At 49.4% G+C, this 22,016-nt stretch overlaps 1 protein-coding gene across 1 annotated transcript in view; it reads left to right on the top strand.

Annotated features, from left to right (window-relative positions):
- The first annotated feature begins 12,891 nt into the window (after positions 1-12,891).
- The window catches only part of LOC147103320 (membrane-bound glycerophospholipid O-acyltransferase 2-like), a 107,036-nt gene continuing 97,911 nt past the window's right edge, over positions 12,892-22,016 (top strand). The window contains exon 1 of the mRNA XM_085962803.1: positions 12,892-13,204. Coding sequence (XP_085818929.1) covers positions 12,965-13,204 — 240 coding nt within the window. The 5' untranslated portion in view covers positions 12,892-12,964. The remainder of the gene's footprint in view (positions 13,205-22,016) is intronic.

Raw genomic sequence — 22,016 nt, 5'->3', positions numbered from 1 at the left:
CCAAGTGGCTACCCTTGTGAATCTACTTATGGGTCATCTTTCTCTTATGCGTGCTTCTATGAGGTGCTGCCCCTGTGGCTTCAGCAGAGGTAGAGGCAGCCTGCTCAGTTCCCTGCTGCGACTGCTTAGACACTCTTGGTGGACGGCCTCTGGGTTTTGGAGCCTGTGATGGCCCCACCAAAGTCTGCTCCTCCTGCGATTGTACAGGGGCAGACTCGGCCATCGATGTCCAAGGAGGCATCTGGGACTCTGACTGAGCCTGTCCCTGTCTCCACCATCTGCTCTTGCTCACTTGTGACTTGTGACAGACCAGGTGACAGCACTAGCCTATCTCGCGTGGGACCCACCAAGGTGTGCATCTCTGCGATGGTGCTGGGTGCCCTCATGTCTGGTGACGCTGCGCCCTCAGAGGCTGGAGGCTCCCCCGAGGAGTCGTCTCCTCTTCCTCCTGGGCAATTGTGGGGGGGTGCTGTGAGGGGGTTGGCGGGAGCTCTTCATGGACCTGTGGGAGAGTAAAGAGGTGAGTTCGATATGTCATATGAAGAATGGGTACAGATACCATTATGCACATGATGACCATTCAGTTGCTGATGACATCAGTCCCCATATGAGTGACTGATGTATGCCATGTGATGCGCTATCAATTACTCATAAAAGACTGAGAGTTAGAAGAGTAACCAAAGGCTTTTATTAACAACAGAATGGAGGTCTGCCTCGAGTGGTCGACCGGTCCAGGATACCAAGGGCTGGGGAGCAGTCACCTTTATACTAGGACCTGTGGGAGGAGTCAGCCGAGGCATGTCCAGGCATGTACACAGTGGAATACAAACAGGACAAACAGGAATACAAACAGTGGTTTACCACATTCACCCCTTGTTTAAAATTGAGTCCGGCGGGGTGAAGTGTATTAAAAGTTAGTGTATTGGAGTCTCTCCGGAGGTCTTGTCTGCCGCTGTGATCGGCGTGGCGACGGCAGGGGTAGTGAAGCTTCCGGCGTCGAGTCCAGCGTAGGCTGTGGCACAGGCGTGTCGTCCTCGTAGATGTCGAGCGGGTCGCGGGGCCCAGGCCTGCCGTCTGCTGGGGCTGGATATCGGATCGTGGGGGGGGGTGGTAGTGGGTAGTGGGTTACTGTGGTCCCCGAGGGTGCAAGGTCTCTTATGGAGACTGTGTCCTCCCGCCCGTCCGGGTATGCGATGTAAGCATACTGGGGGTTGGCGTGGAGGAGGTCGACCCTCTCGACCAGGGGGTCCGTTTTATGGGTCCTCACGTGTCTTCTCAGTAGGACCGGCCCTGGGGACGTCAGCCATGGCGGTAGCGATGTCCCTGATGTGGACTTCCTTGGGAAGACGAACATTTTCTCATGAGGGGTGGCGTTAGTGGCAGTGCAGAGCAGTGACCGAATAGAGTGGAGCGCATCGGGGAGCACATCCTGCCAGCGGGAGGTTGGAAGGCCCCTAGACTTTAAGGCTAGCAGGACGGCCTTCCAAACTGTCGCATTTTCTCTTTCCACCTGTCCGTTCCCCCGGGGGTTGTAACTGGTGGTCCTGCTTGTGGCAATACCCCTAGTTAGCAGGTACTGACGGAGTTCGTCGCTCATAAACGATGAGCCCCGGTCGCTATGGATATAGCTGGGGAAGCCGAACAGGGTGAAGAGGTTGTTCAGACATTTAATGACCGTGGCACTGGTCATGTCCGGGCAGGGGAAGGCGAACGGGAAACGGGAGTACTCATCAATAATATTGAGGAAGTACACATTGCGGTCGGAGGAGGGGAGAGGCCCTTTAAAATCAACGCTCAGGCGCTCGAAGGGGCGAGTGGCTTTTATCAGGTGGGCCCTGTCTGGTCTATAAAAGTGTGGTTTGCACTCAGCGCAGACTTGGCAGTTCCTGGTCATGGTCCTGACCTCCTCAATAGAGTAAGGCAGGTTGCGGGCCTTGATGAGGGGGAAGAACCTGGTGACCCCCGGGTGGCAGAGGTCATTGTGGAGGACCCGTAGTCTATCGATCTGCGCGCTGGCGCAGGTGCCACGCGATAGCGCATCCGGGGGTTCATTTAGCTTCCCGGGCCGGTACAAGATCTCGTAGTTGTAGGTGGAAAGTTCGATTCTCCACCTCAAGATCTTGTCATTTTTGATTTTGCCCCTCTGCTTGTTGTTAAACATAAAAGCAACTGAACGCTGGTCAGTGAGCAGGGTAAATCGTTTTCCGGCCAGGTAGTGCCTCCAATGACGCACAGCCTCCACAATCGCCTGGGCCTCCTTCTCAACAGCGGAGTGTCTGGTCTCCGGACCTTGGAGGGTTCGTGAAAAGAAGGCCACGGGTCTCCCCGCCTGATTGAGGGTAGCGGCCAGGGCAAAGTCGGACGCGTCGCTTTCCACCTGGAAGGGGATGGATTCGTCCACTGCGTGCATGGTGGCTTTGGCAATGTCCTCCTTGATACGGTGGAAGGCTAAGCGGGCCTCTGCCGTCAAGGGAAAAGAGGTGGACTTGATCAGCGGACGGGCCTTGTCCGCATAGTAGGGGACCCACTGGGCGTAATAGGAGAAAAACCCTAGGCACCTCTTCAGGGCCTTGAGGCAGTGGGGCAGTGGAAGTTCCATAAGGGGACGCATCCGATCGGGGTCGGGGCCGATGACTCCGTGTTCCACAACACAGCCAAGGATGGCGAGGCGGTTTGTGCGGAATATGCACTTCTCCTTGTTATATGTCAGGTTTAGGAGTTGGGCAGTGCGGAGGAATTTTTCGAGGTTTGCGTCATGGTCCTACAAGTCACGGCCGCAGATGGTCACATTGTCCAGATATGGGAAAGTGGCCTGCAACGCATTTTGATCTACCATCCGGTCCATCTCCCTTTGGAAGATGGAGACCCCGTTGGTGACGCCAAAGGGAACCCTAAGGAAGTGATAGAGGCGGCCGTTTGCCTCAAAGGCAGTGTACTGGCGGTCCTCAGGGCGGATGGGGAGCTGGTGGTACGCTGATTTCAGGTCAATGGTCGAGAAGACGCGGTACTGCGCGATCTGGTTGACCATATCAGCTATACGGGGGAGTGGGTAGGCGTCCAGCAGGGTGTAGCGATTTATTGTCTGGCTGTAGTCGATGACCAGGCGCTGCTTCTCGCTGGTCTTAACGACCACAACCTGGGCTCGCCAGGGGCTGGTGCTGCCCTCAATAATCCCTTCTTTCAGGAGCCGCTCCACTTCGGTTTTAATGAAAACCCTGTCCCCGGCACTGTATCGCCTGCTCTTTGTGGCGATGGGCTTACAGTCGGGGGTGAGGTTAGCAAACAGTGGTGGGGGGGTGACTCTGAGTGTGGAGAGGTTGCACCTGGTGCGCGGCGGGCAATTTGGAAGCTGCTGGCTGCGGACTGTGAGTGGGGGTAGGGGTCCACCGTACGCCATCGTAACACTTTTAAGGTGGCACTGAAAATCTAACCCCAGCAGGACGGCAGCGCAGAGGTCAGGCAGGACCAGAAGTTTAAAATGATCGTACACGGTCCCGTCTACTACGAGTGTCACCACGCAGTAGCCGCCGATGTCCGCCGACTGGGACTCGGAGGCCATAGAAATCCGCTGTTGCGCAGGCAGGACTGGGAGAGAGCAACGCCGCACCGTGTCGGGGTGGATGAAGCTCTCCGTGCTCCCAGAGTCAAAAAGGCAGATTGTATCGTGACCATTTACCTTAATGTCCATTGTGGAACTGGCCAGTTGGTGCAGTCTCGCTTGGTCCAGTGTAACGGATGCCAGCGTAGGGGTCGGTGTGTCGCTGCGGGTATCAGATGAGGCGGTGTCGGGGGCCTGCTGCGTCCCGGCTGTCGTCCAAGATGGCGGCGTCCATGATCCCCATGTGGCTGGAGGCGTCCAAAATGGCTGCTGTACCGGTGATTCGCACACGGCCAGGGAGGTCCAAAATGGCGGCCCGCATGGCCCACACGCGGCGCTGCTGGGGTTCGGGGTGGCTTTGGCCCTGCAGACGCTAGCGTAGTGTCCCTTCTTCCCGCAGCCCGAGCAGATCGCGTTTTTCGCCGGGCAGCGCGCTCTGGGGTGTTTTGCCTGGCCACAGAAGTAGCATTTCTGGCCTTGGGGCACTGCTGTCTGGCCTTGGGACACTGCTGCGGTAGTTGGGCCGTTGTTGGGGTGTGGCTGGGGTGGCACGGCGCTATGAGGCGGTCCTACCGTGTCCCAGGCTGTCATTCCCCGCGGCGTCCACGGTGCAGAGGAGTAGGCATCCATGCCCTGGTAGGCTGCATCCAACGATAGTGCGAGTTCAGAGGCCTTGTTGAGGTCGAGGTTACTCTGCTGCAACAGTCGCTGTCGTGTGTAATTGGATCTGTGGCCCGCTACAAAAGCGTCCCGGATAAGTTCCTCTGTGTACACGGCGGCCTTTACATCCTTACAACCACAGGCCCGGCCAAGCACAGACAGTGCCTGAAGGTATTCCACGGTCGATTCCCCAGGTTGTTGTTTACGACTCCCCAGGAGGTGCCTGGCGTACACTTCGTTCACTGGGCGCGTGTACTGGTCCTTGAGGAGCTTGATAGCATCCGCGTACGAGGTCGCGTCTTGGATGACCGAGTACACTCGGTGGTTCACTTTGGAGGTCAGGACATCCAGTTTGTCCTCGTCCGATTTGATTGCTTCGGAGGCGGTCAGGAATTTTTCGAAACACTTAAGCCAGTGAGTAAACTTGGTGGATGAGTCCGCCTCCCGATGATCTAAGTCCAGGCATGCTGGTGTGAGGATCTTCTCCATTATAAAAATGTTGTTAATAAAATTGATGCGCTATCAATTACTCATAAAAGACTGAGAGTTAGAAGAGTAACCAAAGGCTTTTATTAACAACAGAATGGAGGTCTGCCTCGAGTGGTCGACCGGTCCAGGATACCAAGGGCTGGGGAGCAGTCACCTTTATACTAGGACCTGTGGGAGGAGTCAGCCGAGGCATGTCCAGGCATGTACACAGTGGAATACAAACAGGACAAACAGGAATACAAACAGTGGTTTACCACACCATGTAGCTGTATGGTAAAGCATCGAAGCTTTGACCACGCTCGATCAGCTCCGATGGACGGGTCACATTGACCGCATGCCCAATACGAGACTCCCAAAACAAGCGCTCTACTCGGAGCTCCGGCACGGCAAGAGAGCCCCAGGTGGGCAGAGGAAACGCTTCAAGGACACCCTCAAAGCCTCCTTGAAAAAGTGTAACATCCCCACCGACACCTGGGAATCCCTGGCCCAAGACCGCACAAATTGGAGGAGAAGCATCCGGGAAGGCGCCGAACACCTCGAGTCTCTTCGCCAGGAGCAAGCGGAAGCCAAGCACCCCACCCACCGCCCCTTCAACCACCGTCTGCCCCACCTGTGACAGAGACTGTAGGTCCCGCTTTGGACTCATCAGTCACCTGCGAACTCATTTTTAATGTGGAAGCAAGTCATCCTTGGTTCCGAAGGACTGCCTAAGAAGAAGAAGAATGATATGTAATTCTGTCACCAGGATGCTGAGATGTCCCCCTCTCTCCGTCTCCCGCCTCCAGCTGCTCGACCATTCCCAATACTTCTAATGCAGCCTCCTCTGCTGTTGTGAGGGTGGCAGGTGATGGAGGCCCACCTCCAGTTCTCTCCCTCTCCCTCTTATTGTGGGCTCCCTTTTCCTGCAAGGAAGGAATGAAGAGAAGGTTGAGAGAGAGTGATGGAATGAGTGTAAGGAATGGATGGGTTACATCATTAGAGGGAGACTATGATGGAGTGGGTGGCAATGCCAATTGGCCTCCTTGTGTGTTGTTAATTGGTATGATTGCATTAGGATGAGGGTGAGTGTGAGGGGTGGCTAGTAAATGGGGATGTGATAATGTAGATAGTGAGAGGGGGATGGGTGGATGTACAAGGTATGTTGGTGTGAGTAAGGATGTGCAGGAGTAGGGTTGGGAAGGCAGAGTGATGGGGAAGTGATGAGAGGCACAGCAGGATGAAGTTGAGTGTGGCTTTGTACTCTTTCCTGATCTAATGAGATCATTGAAACGTTTGCGGCACTGCACCCAGGTCCTTCTCATCACATCCCTGCTGTTCACCTCTTCTGCAATTTGGAGCCAGGCTCTTTTTGCCTCCTGGGGAGGTCTCTTCCACCCATTTGAAGGGAAGAGGACCTCCCTGCGTGCTCTGACTCCCTCCACAAGCATATGGAGGGAGTCATCGGAGAACCTGGGTGCAGCCCTCTGCCTCTGTGTAGTCATGTTTCCAAATGTTTGGAACAATTAAAACCTCCAGTGCAGTGCCTGCACACCCCTAGCTGAACCTTCAAATGTAATGTGGCCAGGGCTCCTTAAATATCCCGGCTGAAAACGCATCATCGATGATGACATCAGACCCGCACCATTTAATCGGGCCGGGTAACGCGCAGGGCAGACTTAATAGGTCCCATTAGCGCAAAGTCTATTTCTGCAGCGGAATGGAAGCAAGAACGGGGTCGTGACCCGCCACGCCGACCGCCCGCCCTCGACCCACCCAGGTAAAGAAAATTCCGGCCTATGAGACTGGTTAGTGACTCGGCAGGCTATTTCACTAAGAGAGGCATCAAAGCTGAGTTTGATCCAGTTTTCACCCAACATTCACACACTCAAACACACACATGCTTTCTAGCAGGGGTTAAAATGTATAATACAGGTTGACTATCCCTTATCCGAAAACCTTGGGACCAGCTGTGTTTCGGTTTTCGGAAATTTTCGGATTTCAGAAGGTATTATTTCAGACTGGGAAACTCTGAACATTAAATTAATTTGGTAATTAGTATTTGTATTTAATATAAATTTTAAAAGTTCAGGCTACTTCTTGCGACTGTTCCGTGTCTCATTCCCCTTCCTGCTTCTCTGTGCTGCCGCTCACAGTCTGTTTACAGCTCCCCCTGCTCCGTGTCTCATTCCCCTTCCTGCTTCTCTGAATTCCTTGACTTAGCGAGGGTCTGGGGCTTGACTGCCGCCGCCAGTTGTGGTAAAGCCGGATATCGGCTGACTCCTACGCTAAGCTGGCCCGCAAATCAGGTCGGGGGTGGGGGGGAGAAAAGAATATCGGACGGGCCGCTGCAGCTATCGGACAGGCCGCTGTATTGTTGGGTTCACTCTCCCGGTACCTCCTTCACACTGCCCGGCTCGGCCTGCAATCTCCTACCCAGGAGGGAACTCTGTGACCCTCTGCCCTGCTCACAGGGAAAGGCAGAGCTCCCTCAGTCACACTTAACATCGAGAGCGAAGGCCGGCGTGTCGACAATCTGCAGGAATTCTTGTTCTGGGCCCCGGAGAGCCACTCCTGTCATGTTTTGCGCCACTCGGGTCATGTCGTGCGCACGACTTACGCTGAACGAAAAAACTTTCGGTTTTCAGAGGTTTTCGGAAGTTCGGATAAAGGATAGTCTACCTGTAATAAGGAGCGAGACCTCCCATGGCTGATTTTTGTTCCTTCTCCAGGTGTTGAAGCCAGTTTCTGGGAGGGCAGACGGGCCCTCGGTTCATCGTCTCATCGGAAAGATGGAAGGATGTAAAAGCAATGGAAGAGGTGCAGTGTAGATTTACCAGGACGCTACCAGGGATTAGGGGGTTACGGTTATGGAGAAGAGACTTGAGAAGTTAGTAAAGATTTCCTCTGCTCATTATTTGTAGTGAAATCTTAAACATGTTCTTTATACAATTTTAGCAATTTGTAGCAAATGTCATTGTCCCATGTCCAGTGTTAGCAAAGGCTCTCTGGGGGCCCCTGGTGGTGGAAACATGCAGTGCACAAATTCCAATTCTATATTTACGATAGCAAAATACTGCGGATGCTGGAAATCTGAAATAACAACAGAAAATGCTGGAAAAACTCAGCAGGCCAGGCACCATCCGTGGAGAGAGAAATAGAGTCAACATTTCAGGTCGAAACCCTTCGTCAGGACTGAAAAAACACAGGAAATGAAACAGATTAAAAGGCCAGTTTGGGGCTGGGAAATGGGGATGAAAGTTCAACAATTTCAGATCATAACCTCGGCCCCTATTACATTTTTACATATTTTTTATCCACACCTTTGTTTTGTGCCCTTCCCCCCTTTTCTCTCTCCCACATGGCAGCTGTCTCCCATTCTGTCAGAACATTTCACACCTAATCTAGAGCCGTCTTTTGTCTCTTTACTAGTCCTGTCACCATCTCGTCTCGTTTTGAATACCTCTTAATGTCTCTTCACTTCTCTTTTGTTCTTTCATCCCCATTTCCAAGCCCCCAAACTGGCCTTTTAATCTGTTTCATTGCCTGCCTTTTTTCTCAGTTCTGACGAAGGATCATCGACCTAAAACGTTAACTCTGTTTCTCTCCCCACGGATGTTGCCTGGCCTGCTGAGTTTTTCCAGCATTTTCTGTTGTTATTTCCAATTCTTTATTTGTTCAATTCCTCTACAAACGACATTTTTTTTTAAAGTAACGGCCCCCATTGGGAACAGACAGTCTTGAAACATGCAATCCCTGTGAAGGCAATTGAGCTAAGAAGTTGCTAATCATTGGGAAAAAGCAGCACTTCCTTGTGTTTTATTTAACTAAAAGAGGAATTTCACCTCCCACATCTTTTTTGCTTCACTGATGCTTTGTTGGGGTGAGAGTACCACCCAGTATGGTAAGGTAAGGGGCAGGAGGTTTAGAGGGGATTTGAGGAAAAACTTTTTCACCCAGAGGGTGGTTGGAATCTGGAACTCACTGCCTGAAAGGGTGGTAGAGGCAGGAACCCTCACAACATTCAAGAAGCATTTAGATGAGCACTTGAAATGCCATAGCATACAAGGCTACGGACCAAGTGCTGGAAAATGGGATCTGAATAGACAGGGCTTGATGGCCGGCGCAGACACGCTGGGCCGAAGGGCCTCTTTCTGTGCTGTATAACTCTATGACTCTTTGACTCTAACTGTGCACAGGTTGAGGGAGGAATGTTGTCCAGGACATTGGGAGAACTCCCGGCTCTTCTTCATGAAAAGCTTTGGGATCTTTTACTTCCTCCACAGCGGGTAGAAAGAGCCCTGGTTTAACATCTAATCCAAAAGACAGCACCGTCGACATGTAGCATTCCCTCAGCACTGACTTGAAAGGCCAGCTTGGATTACGTGCTCAAATCAATGGCTTCAGAAGAGGAGAGGGAGCAAATCGGGAAGACTGTCAAGCGCCAAAGGCAGTCATGTCCTTAATTACCTTCATACATTCCTGCTGCGACGTTACAGAACGGGGCTCGCACAGACTGCGCTTCTTACCAACTGGTATGAAAAGCCACTCACAGCAGACGCTGGAATAATAAGAACCACAGACCCAGATGGTTCCACTCTTTGCCCCATTCATTTCAAGGGGGCGGGGGGGGCGGCCTTGATTCACACCAGACCACCAGAATGTGTAGTGACCCTGCGGAGATGGTTTTAATTAGAATCTCAAACATGCTAAATAGCAAGGGAAACCTAAGGAATGCGAATTTACTGGAGACACGGATGTTCTGTGCTGTCCCCATTCAGGCACCGGCTCGCTACACTGGGAATATAAACATAGCTTGAAGAACAAGACTGTTTTCTCCTCCTTGCCTGAAGGCATCGACTCCTTCCTGGGGTACAGTTCCACAGGTACTGAATGTGTCAGCCGGTGGCTCAGTTAGTAGCACCACCTCCTCTGAGTCAGAAGGTTGTGGGTTCATAGTCCCACCCCAGAGACTTGAGCATAAAAAACTAGGCACTGCACTGTTGGAGGTGCTGTCTTTTGGATGAGATGTTAAACTGAGGCCCCGTCTGCTCTTTCAGGTGAACGTAAAGGATCCTATTGCACTATTTCGAAGAAGAGCAGGGAAGTCATCCCTGATGTCCTGGCCAATATTTATCCCTCAATCAACATCACAAAAACAGATTATCTGGTCATGCGGTTTGTAGGAGCTTGCTGTGTGCAAATTGGCTACTGCATTTCCTACATTACAACAGTGACTACACTTCAAAAAAAGTACTTCGTTGGCTGTAAAGCACTGTGGGACGTGAAAGGTGCTATATAAATGCAAGTCTTTCTTTCTCCCATACAACACCAGACTGGCCAATCTTCGAGCGTGACCTTTAGCCTGCGAGTGTTGGCGGGCTATTCAACCATGGGAGGAGCATCACAGCCAACTATGATTCTTTCCTGAGGCCCCACAAATGCACTTCCCATCAGGAGTCAATGGATGGCAATCAGGAGCGTGAACCCTGGGTGGTTTCCTTGTCCTCCCTTTCCCAGGTTTCAGCCTGTGATTCCTAGTGCAGTTAAGTCCTGCCTGTGGTGGAAGTGGTGAGTGGAGGTGAGGCGTATTGCCCAGCCGCTGAAACGTACAGTAGGAGGGCATATCACCCAGAGCACTGTGTCCCTCTGGGCTGAGCTCAGAACTTTGCTACTTTACATTACGCTGAAAGGGAGAGGGCTGCTTATCCATTTTTTAATCATGCTTCAGGATGTGGGCGTCGCTGGCAAGACCAGCATTTATTACCCATCCCTAGTTGCCCTTGAGAAGGTGATGGCGGACCTTCTTCTTGAACCGCTGCAGTCCGTGTGGTGAAGGTACTCCCACAGTGCTGTTAGGGAGGGAGTTCCAGGATTTTGACCCAGTGGCGATGAAGGAATGGCGATATACTTCCAAGTCAGGTGGTGTGTGATTTGGAGGGGAACTTGGAGGTGGTGGTGTTTCCATGCGCCTGCTGCCCTTGTCCTTCTAGGCGGGACAGGTCGCGGGTTTGGGAGGTGCTGCTGAAGAAGCCTTGGCGAGTTGCTGCAGTGCATCTTGTAGATGGTACACACTGCAGCCACGGTGCACCGGTGGTGGAGGGAGTGAATGTTTAAGGTGGTGGATGGGCTGCTGATCAATAGGACTACTTTGTCCTGGATGGTGTCGAGCTTCTTGAGTGTTGTTGCAGCTGAACCTATCCAGGCCAGTGGAGAGTATTCCATCACACTCCTGACTTGTGCCTCGTAGATGGTGGCAAGGCTTTGGGGAGTCAGGAGGTGAGACACTCGCCGCAGAATAAACAGCAACTCTCTTCTTTCCCATCATTTATGGTGCTTTCTGAGTGTGAAACATGATACGGGATTCTGTTTGGGTGGGCAGAGAAAGTGCGTACAGAAACAGAAAATGCTTGAAACACTCATAAGGGTCCAGGTGGAGAGAACAGAGGAATTAACATTTTGGGCATGAACCCTTCATCAAAAATAAACTTGTAGAAGATAGAAAAGAGAGACTTGCAATTATATAGCGCCTTTCAGGACACCAGGACATCCTAAAGCATTTTCCAGCCAATGAAGTACTTTTGAAGAGTAGTCGCTGTTGTAATGTAGGAAACGCGGCAGCCAATTTGCGCACAGCAAGCTCCCACAAACAGCAATGTGATAATGACCAGATAATCTGTTTTTAGTGATGCTGGTTGAGGGATAAATATTGGCCCCAGGACACCGGGGAGAACTCCCCCTGCTCTTCTTCAAATAGTGCCGTGGGATCTTTTACATCCACCTGTGAGGACAGACAGGGCCTCGGAAGATATAAACCGGAGGAAGGCAATGGGAAACCACCTCAGATACTCTTCCCTAGTAATTGGCTCAAGAATCTCATGTGTGTGCGCGCCTGGAGTTAGGACCTGCCCTGGGGTGGATCATGATGGTCGGACAGACTTCAAAGTATAAATGAGAAGAAAACCAGTTCATTGTTGCTCATTTTTTCTGACCTCTAATTGACTTGAGAATCTGCTTGTAATTATATACATTCATGATACAGTATAATGTTCCTTATAAATCAAAGCATCCTCACACGCAACCCAACAGGAGATCCTCCAGACTGTCTAAAAGTTGTTGGATGGTATTTAAGTAAAGTATCTCTTTACAGTGGGGTTTTACAGTGATCCAAAAAATTGGAAACCTACAGACTAACCTGATGCCCAGTTTTGTTGGAATGACAAGTGGTGTTTATTGATGACACTACCAATGTTCCCCCTAATTTTTTGTGGGGGGGGTGCGGTCACTTTAACGGGCTGTGCGGCCCACTCAAAATTTTGTGCCTATGCAAAATCTCTCTTTCAAAAGCCAGTAAGTGGCCTGCGTGGGACCTCCAGACAGCTGCCCGTGCGCGGCCACACAGCTTAGCGGGAATGATGGTCGCTCCGCTCTGCAGCTCCCAATCTCTCTGTATCTCCCGACCCTTGTAAGCTCCTCCAGCTCTACAACCTTTTGAGATCTCTGCCCTCTTCCAATTCTGCCCTCTTGTGCATCTCCAAATTCCATCGCTCCACCATTGGCGGCCGTGCCTCCAGCTGCCTGGGCTCTAAGCTCTGGAATTCCCTCCCTAAAACTCTCTCCTCTTTTAAGATGCTCCTTATAACCTAACTCTTTGACCAAGCCTGTCCTGATATCCGGTTACGTGGCTCGGTGTCAATTTTTGTTTGATAACGCTCCTGTGAAGTGCCTTGGGACTTTTTACTGCTTTAGAGGTGCTATATAAATGCAAGTTGTTGTTGTTGTCTGTCTGTCTTCTGCAAAAGACACATCCTACTGTGTCAGTTTGGGGACGTGTTGCTCTGTATGTACAATTGGACACAATGTGGAAGCAAGTCATCCTCGGTTCCGAGGGACTGCCTAAGAAGAAGAAGAAGACAATTGGCCACCAATGAGAGTTTGGTGAAAGGAATTTTCCTTCATTTACACAGAGTGGAGAAATCACCCAACTTGCCACCAGTCCCTGCCGCTGCAGAACTTAAACACAGCAATGAAAAACTCGGCACAATGCTGAAGACGAGGCTATGAATAAATATTCAGCCGCTAGGGTGTGCTGCAGCACCAGTTCTGTACTTGCTTCAGAAGTTCAGCCTCCAAAGTATGGATCTGAGAGGAAACACCCTTCTCGGGATCCTCCTTTGTGGTTAGGATGTTGTCAAGGGATCTCTTAACTTAAGTCACCCCCCGCCCCATGCTTTGGAAACAATGACGCTCGTCAGTCAATCACATTCACTCAGGAAGTTCCAGCGGATGATATTAGCCCCCGGGGCTGGGACCAAACTAGGGCGGAGCAGCAAGTTAGTGCCAGCCAGGAGTTTTGTCCGTTTCAGGTGCATCCAGGAGGGAGCTCGCCTGTCACTATCCGGCACAAGAATGGGATCGGGTAGCTGTGGATCGGAGCTGCTCCTGCCTCTCAGCGAGGCACTCCGTTTGCCCATAGAACAGGTACCAACTTTACACATTTGTAGATGATCAGAATAAGGGGAATTACTCTGGTTTAAAACATCTATGCCCGAATGAAACGCTCGTGTGTTATCTTAGCGATATTTTGCCTCATCGTGGTAAATGATGGCTGATATCTCAGCTTCATTGACAGAACTCGGTGTCAGCCTTGGCTCGATGGGTCGCACTCTTCCCCTCTTGGGTTCAAACCCCACTCCGGAGACTTGAACACAAAATCTAGGCTAACACTTCTGTGCAGTACTGAGGGAAAGCTGAACGGTCGGAGATGCCGTCTTTCAGAGAAAATGTTAAACTGAGGCCCTACTTGCCCTCTCAGGTGGACATAAAAGATCCTACAGCACTATTTTGAAAAAGAGCAGGGGAGTTCTCCCTGGTCTGCTGCCCAATATTTATCCCTCAGCCATAACTAAAAAACGGATTATCCAGTCATTATCTCATTGCTGTTTGTGGGAGCTTGCTGTCTGCAAATTGACTGCCACATTTTCTACATTACAACAGTGACTACACTTGAAAAAGCACCTCATTGGCTGTGAAGTGCTATGGGATGTCCTGGGGCCATGAAAGGTGCTATTTCAATGCAAGTCTTCCTTTTCTTTTAACTCTTCCTCTTTGAGTCCGAAGGTTCAAGTCTCATTCCAGACACTTGAGCTCATAATCCCAGCTGACATTTCAGTGCAGCACCGAGGGAATGGGGTCTCGCATTGTAGGAAGTGCATTTTTCGGAGGAGCTGTTAAGCCGAAGCCCCTCTTTGCCCGAACAAAGATCCCGTGGCACTATTCCAAGATCAAGGAGTTGTCTTAGACCTGGGCGAAATTTATCCTTTAACCAACCCTACCAAAAATCAGATTAACTGGTAGCTTGCTGTTTGTGAGATCTTGCTGTGCACAAACTGGCTGCTGTCCTTGCCTACAGAAAAACAGTGACTGCACTTTACAAGTAATTCAAAGTGTCAGCTGTGGCTCAGTTGGTATCACACTTGCCTCTGCGTTAGAAGGTTGTGGGTTCAAGTCCCACCCCAGGGACTTGTAGCACATAACTCTAGGCTGACACTCCAGTGCGGTACCGAGGGAGTCTTTTAGATGAGACGTTAAACCGAGGCCCCGTCTGCCCTCAGGTGGACGTAAAAGATCCCACGGCCACTATTTCGAAGAAGAGCAGGGGAGTCCTGGGGCCAATATTTATCCCTCAATCAACATCACTAAAAACAGATTATCTGGTCATTATCACATTGCTGTTTGTGGGAGCTTGCTGAGCGCAATTTGGTTGCCGCGTTTCCCACATTACAACAGTGACTACACTTCAAAAGTACTTCATTGGCTGTAAAGCACTTTGAGACGTCTGGTGGTCGTGAAAGGCGCTATATAAATGTAAGTCTTTCTTTCATTGGATGTGCTGGGCTTTGGCATGTACTGGGGGTGTGAATGGTGCTATATCAATGCGAGTACTGTCTAGCAGTGTGATTGAAGTGCTGTTTATTACATGATGAGAATGCTAAATTGAATTTTACTTTTATGCACAAATTTCTAAAAGAATTTAAATAGTTCGACTAAATGACTAAGAGGGGCAGTCTACCCCTGTTAATTCAAAGTACTTTTTGCTTAAAAAAATTAAATGAGTCAGTTCTAATACTAATAAATGTAGAATAGGCTTTTTGAAATTGGACAGAGGGTATTATAACTATTGGAGGAATGTCCTTTTCTAAGCAAGGGTTGGTTTCTACAATCTTTACCATGGTGAATTTGTGTGACCAAACACAGAGGTCAATTTTAACTGTTCCTGCTAATACTTTCAATCGCTTTTCTTTCATTGAATCCAAAGATGTGCATTCTTTTGGTGATCTGACCAGGTTTGGCCCCGGGCAACTCCTGTTAGGTATCACTTCAGTTCATGATGATGCCAGTCAGCACAGGGAAACCCGAGCAACCGGTTTAACACCCATTAAATCTCCACATAGGATACCCATATAGACTGGAGTGGGCTCTCTGTAGAATAATGTGGAGGCCGGTAGTATATCCTGTAACTGTGCATTATTGATGGGCTGGCATCACAAATTACAACAGCAATATTCAACTTGAGGTCTACGTAAACATGAGGTCATCTAAAACTCGGTTGCCCGTGTCCTAACTCGCACCAAGTCCCGTTCCCCCATCACTCCTGTGCTCGCTGACCTACATTGGCTCCCGGTTAAGCAGCGCCTCGATTTCAAAATTCTCATCCTTATTTTCAAATACCTCCATGGCCTCGCCCCTTCCTATCTCTGTAATCTCCTCCAGCCCCACAACTCCCGAGATATCTGCACTCCCCTAATTCTGCCCTCTTGAGCATCCCTGATTATAATCACTCAACCTTGGTGGCCGTGCCTTCTGTTGCCTAGGCCCTAAGCTCTGGAATTCCCTGCCTAAACCTCTCCACCTCTCTTTCTTCCTTTAAGACGCTCCTTAAAACCTACCTCTTTGACCAAGCTTTTGGTCACCTGCTCTAATTTATCCTTATGTGGACCAGTGTCAGATTTGTTGTCTTAAAATACTCCTGTGCAGCGCCTTGGGATGTTTTACTATGTTAAAGGTGCAATATAAATACAAGTTGTTGTTGTTGTTAGTGTATTGATGCCTTAACCCAAACATGCAGGTGCAGCAAGCAGTTAGGAAGGCAAATGGTATGTTGGCCTTCATTGCAAGAGGATTTGAGTACAGGAGCAAGGATGTCTTACTACAGTTGTACAGGGCCTTGGTGAGACCACACCTGGAGTACTGTGTGCAGTTTTGGTCTCCTTACCTAAGAAAGGATATACTTGCCATAGAGGGAGTGCAGTGAAGGTTCACCAGACTGATTCCTGGGATGGCAGGACTGTCATATGAGGAGAGATTGGGTCGACTAGGCCTGTGTTCACTAGAGTTTAGAAGAATGAGAGGGGAATCTCATTGAAACGTATAAAATTCTGACAGGGTTAGACAGACTGGATGCAGGGAGGATGTTTCCCCTGGCTGGGGGGTCTAGAATGAGGGGGTCACAGTCTCAGGATACGGGGTAGGACATTTAGGACTGAGATGAGGAGAAATGTCTTCACTCAGAGGGTGGTGAACCTGTGGAATTCTCTACCACAGAAAGCTGTGGAGGCCAAGTCACTGAATATATTTAAGAAGGAGATAGATAGATTTCTAGACGCAAAGGCATCAAGGGGTATGGGAAGAGAGCAGGAATATGGTATTGAGAGAGAGAATCAGCCATGATCATATTGAATGGCGGAGCAGGCTCGAAGGGCCGAATGGCCTACTCCTGCTCCTATTGTTCTATGTTTCTATGAGTGGTGTTAGTGCCTTGATATGTGCTCTGCATAATATGTATAGTAATATAGCAATCAGTCAGCAGTTGGGGTGTTATAAAGAAGGAAAGACTTGCATTTATATAGCACCTTTCATGACCTCAGGACATCCCAAAGAGCTTTACAGCCAATGTAGTCACTGTTGTAATATAGGAAACATGGCAGCCAATTTGCGCACACACAGCAATAATGACCAGATAATCTGTTTTAGTGATGTTGGTTGAGGGATAAATATTGGCCAGGACACCGGGGAGAATTCCCCTGATCTTCTTCAAAATAATGCCATGGGATATTTTACGTCCACCTGAGAGGGCAGGCGAGACCTCGGCTTAACATCTCATCAAAAGATGACACCTCCGACAGTACTGCACTGGGAGCGTCAGATTATGTGCTCAAGCGTCTAGGAATGGGGCTTGAACCCACGACCTTCTGACTGAGAGGCGAGGATGCTATCCACTGAGCCACAGCTGACACACAAATTATAGCTGGTTTCGGTGTTCCTGTGCTAGGGAGGGGCAAATAGTCCCGATGACAGATCCTAATCATTATAATCGCCTGTTGTGAGGGTGTTGGGTGAGGATAGAATCTAGCTTAGCTGGGATACTGCGCCTCGGCAATCAAATAGCATACCAACTCTCACAGCCTAGACTGGCCCATGAAGATTGGTTACTTGAACGAGGTACTGGAGGGCAGTTGACATCACTGAAATTGAACTCTAGCAGAATCAGAGGGCTGGATTTTGATACTGGAGGCGTGTAGGAGGCGGGACTACAACTTTCGGGGTTGTAGTCCTGCCTCCATCGAGTTGTGGCCAACCCACATGATTTCACTTGATTGACCTTGTTGAGCCCACCCAGCAGGCTCAGCAGGCCAATTAAGGGCCACCCGGCAACAGGTGACGTCACAGATTGACATTTCATCTGTCAAGAGCTTTTGACAGATGAAATATCAACGTTTGACAGCTCTTTGAAGCTGTCAAACACTGACAATCTGTACACTAAGTTAATTCCTTCCTCTCAGGCTGATTTAGAGATCTCTCCAGAACAGAAAGCTGAATGCTGCAACTTTTGACAACTCGCGGCCATTCTGCTTTCTGTGTCGGTGAGATGAGGGACTCCCGAGACCTGAAGGAAGGAAGGCTGTAAAGGTAAGTAAAGGTAAGTAAAACTTCGTTAAACACTTTACACACACCAAACACACTTACCTCTGCACTCATGCACCCATCACTCACCTGAACACTGGACATCTCGAACCCTCCAAGCCCTTCAGCCCGACGGTCCACCTCGCTAACTTGGCGTGGTTTGGAGCCGTCGGGAATCCCACACTTCAGGGATAAAAATAGGGATTAGGCTAAAAACTGCCTGTTAACTACCTGTTAACAGGCAGTTAATTGGCACTAATCCCCTTCCCGCCTCGGGGAGGCGGGTCCCAGCACAGGTCAGGTATCCGCCTCCTTTGAAACTGGCATAGAGGCGGGTTGGGGCTGGGATGGGTTCGTGCCCCCAGATTTCGCGATTTTAACCCCCCACACGCCTCCAATCCCGCCTCCACGGCCCAATGAAAATCCTGCCCAGAGTCTTTTGGCGGAGAGGAGCTAAAATGAAATGTCAATTATTCTCGATGTGGAGTGGAGGGAGGCTGGTCTAGCCCCTGCTTTGCTTGGGTTGCCAACTTTAGTTGGACATATTCCTGGAGGTTTAGTCACATGACCGCCTGCCTCCAACAGCCCCGCCCCTACACTCCCGCCATTGGTCGCCCGGCATGTCCATCCTCACGACGCCCCGCCTCCCCATGCTAAGTGTAAAGTGGACAGACTCTTTTGTTACTCGATTGGATGGATTCTTGACGGCCAGTCAAATGGAACAATTTTCCTATCTCCAGTATTTTTACTACTTATAAATGAAAGTGCTCAAAGAAAATGAAAACAACACATAGGCCCAGAAATTCGGGTCGGGGGCTTCCCGCAGGTGCAAGCCCCCGACCTGCACTTACCTTGCGCGCCAGCAGTTGAGCTCTGGGCTCCCGTGGAATTCCGCTCCGGGACCTGGCCCAGCTGCCGGCGCGCTGTGCTGGCGTGTCCCAGGGGCGTAGTTAGTGCGATGCGTCCCCTGGGATCACGTGAGCCATGGGCAGCCAATCGGAGGAGGGAAAAGCCCATGCATAAGATTGACAGGAAGACCTGTCTAAACTTATGAATACTCCGGCCCCAAAATAGTAGTAAACCTTCAAATAAATTTTTAAAAATCATCACACTTTTTAAATAAACTATAAATTACATTAAATAACTATTTTAAACAATAATTTAAATTTTTGAAAAAAATAATTTTATAAAAAAACGGGGCTAAAAATAAACTTAGCTTGCTTTAAAGTATTAAAAAATAATAAACCTGTGGAAAAAATGTTTTAATTTTAATTAATTGACCACTTACCTTTTAAAATGCAGGCCTTATGCCTGGTTTTTACATTTCTAAAATCTAAAGACTTACCCTCACGGAAAAACCTGTAAAAAAACGTAAGTTCAAAGCGCTCGCGCAGACTCCCGCGCGCACGCGTTCGACCTCTGAACCCCTTCGTTCAGAGGAACGGAAGTGCCGGTTTCCCACGCATGCGCAGTGCATCCAAGAAACCGGCACTTCCGTCGGGTCCGCGCGTGAGTACCCCGTGCGTACTCACGCGTTGGGACCCGAATTTCTGGGCCATAGAATTTATAATTATTCTCCCGGGTGTTGCTTGCAGCCGTGTCCTGGAGATTAACCTTTAATCCCTGGAGACTCCAGGGCAATCCTGGAGGGTTGGCAACCCTATGCTCTGCTGAGTTTCCAGATCTCCGCTGTGCTTGATGGTAAGGGAGAATTGGACACGGTGTGTCTCCCAAGTGGTCCTCCAGTGGTCAGTCTAGAATGGCCTGGGAGTAGGTTCGCTTTCTCGCCACAGATGCCTGTGCCCTAGGGAAGGAGTTAGAATCAGAGAATCTTACAGCACAGAAGGAGGCCATTCAGCCCGTCATGTGCCGACTCTTTGAAAGAGCTGTCCAAGTTAGTCCCACACCCCAGCTTTTTCCACATAACCCTGCAAATCTGTTCTCTTCAAATACATGCCCAATTGCCTTTTGAAAGTTCCTATGGAATCTGATAGCACCACCCTTTCAGGTAGTGCGTTCCAGATCATAACAACGCTCTGTGTGAAATAATTTCTTCTCATGTCCCCTCTAGTTCTTTTGCCAATTATTTTAAATCTATGAGCTCTGGTTGCCGACCCACTTGCTGGAGGAAACAGTTTCTCCCTACTTGCTCTATCAAAACCCCTCATAAGTTTGAATACCTCTATTAGGTCACCCCTTAACCTTCCCTGCTCTAAGGAGTTAAAGAAGGAAGATAAAGAGGGGGAGGAATAGAAAGGAATTGCTTCTTTTGTCTTTGTTTTTATTTTATTTTGGGATGTTGATGTGACAACATCTGACATTTAGCTCGCTGCCCGTGTGCAACGTGACTATGTTAGGGTATTTGAGATTCAAGTAATGACCAGATCTAGGGAAATAGCACAACTTGTGTATGTACTTCAGCAATTGCACGATGAGGATTTTGGGTGTGAGAGGTTTCACAATGTCACCTGAACCTTAACAGTCACTTTTAGTTCATCTTGGAATTATATAGCACAGAAGGAGGTTATTTGGCCCATCGTGCCTGCGCCTTTGAAAGAGCGATCCAATTAGTCCCACTCCCCTGCTCTTTCCCCATAGCCCTGCTAATGTTCCCTTTATAAGTAGAGATCCAATTCCCTTTTGAAAGTTACTATTATTTATTTCTGTGTATATTATAAAATGAAGTAATTTTACAAAATAGGAGTGAGCAGGTTACAATTCAGGAGCCTCTCTAGTTATATATACCTTGCTGTCTAATCGCTCCACCATTGGCAGCCGTGCCTTCAGCTGCCTAGGCCCTAAAGTCTGGAATTCCCTCCCTAAACCTTGCCATCTTTCTACCTCTCTCTGCTCCTTTAAGACGCTCCTTAACACCTACCTCTTGTCATCTGTCCTAATATCTCCTTATGTGGCTCAGTGTCAAATTTTGTTTGACAACGATCCTGTGAAGTGCCTTGGGATGTTTGTACAATGTTAAAGGACTTATATAAATGCAAGTTGTTGTTGTCTAGAACACCGCCATCACAACTGAATGGTCCAATATAGGAAGGGGGGAGGGGAGGGAAGGGAAGATAACTGGAGCAGCCATTCTGAGCTGGGGGTTTCTGGAAGAGGTAATAATGCGCTACATATATATAAACACATTCCTACATTAATACAGCTTTTATAGAATCATAGAAAGTTACAGCACGGAAGGAGGCCATTTCGGCCCATCGTGTCTGCGCCGGCCAACAAAGAGCTATCCAGCCTAATCCCACTTCCCAGCTCTTGGTCCGTAGCCCTGCAGGTTACAGCATCCCAAGTGCACATCCAAGTACTTTTTAAATGTGGTTAGGGTTTCTGCCTCTACCACCCTTTCAGGCAGTGAGTTCCAGACCCCCACAACCCTCTGGGTGAAGAAATTTCCCCTCAAATCCCCTCTAAACCTTTCACCAATTACATTAAATCTGTGTCCCCTGGTTTTTGACCCCTTTGCTAAGGGAAATAGGTCCTTTCTATCCACTTTATCTAGGCTCCTCATAATTTTATACACCTCAATAAGGTCTCCCCTCAGCCTCCTCTGTTCCAAGGAAAACAGACCCAGCCTATCCAGTCTTTCCTCATAGCTAAGAATCTCTACTCCCAGCAACATCCTTGTAAATCTCCTCTGTACCCTCCCTAGTGCAATCATATCTTTCTTGTACGATAGCAAAATACTGCGGATGTTGGAAATCCGAAATAACAACAGAAAATGCTGGAAAAACTCAGCAGGTCAGGCAACATCCGTGGACAGAAATTTGAGTTGATGTTTCGGGTCGAACCCTTCTTCAAAACGGGAAAGAAAAGATAGATCGGAGGCAGGGCTGCGATCGGACAAAAGAATAAAAGAAACAAAAGAAGTAAAAAAAGAGACAATAAAAGGTATTCGAAGCTAGATGAGATGGTAATAGGCTGAGATTAGGTGTAAAGTGTACTGGCAGGGCAAGGGATAGCTGCCAGGTGTGAGAGTGAAACAAAAGGACAGCGGGGGGGGGGGGGGGAAGGAGTGGAAAAATTACAAGAAAAAAATGAAATAGGGGCCGAGGTTATGATCTGAAATTGTTGAACTCGATATTGAGTCCGGAAGGCTGCAGAGTGCCTAATCGGAAGATGAGGTGCTGTTCCTCGGGTTTACGTTGAGCTTCCGGGGAACAATACAAGAGGCCAAGGATGGTGAGGTCCGAGTGGGAATGGAGCGGTGAATTAAAATGACAGGCGACCGGAAGCTCGGGGTCACCCTTACGGACTGAACGGAGGTGTTCTGCAAAGCGGTCACCCAATCTGCGTTTGGTCGCCCCAATGTAGAGGAGAC

Source organism: Somniosus microcephalus, chromosome 20 (genome assembly GCF_052327205.1).
Source record: "Somniosus microcephalus isolate GS21.2 chromosome 20, FLI_Smic_1.0, whole genome shotgun sequence".
NCBI lineage: Eukaryota > Metazoa > Chordata > Chondrichthyes > Squaliformes > Somniosidae > Somniosus > Somniosus microcephalus.
This window is presented reverse-complemented; position numbering and strand designations above follow the sequence as displayed.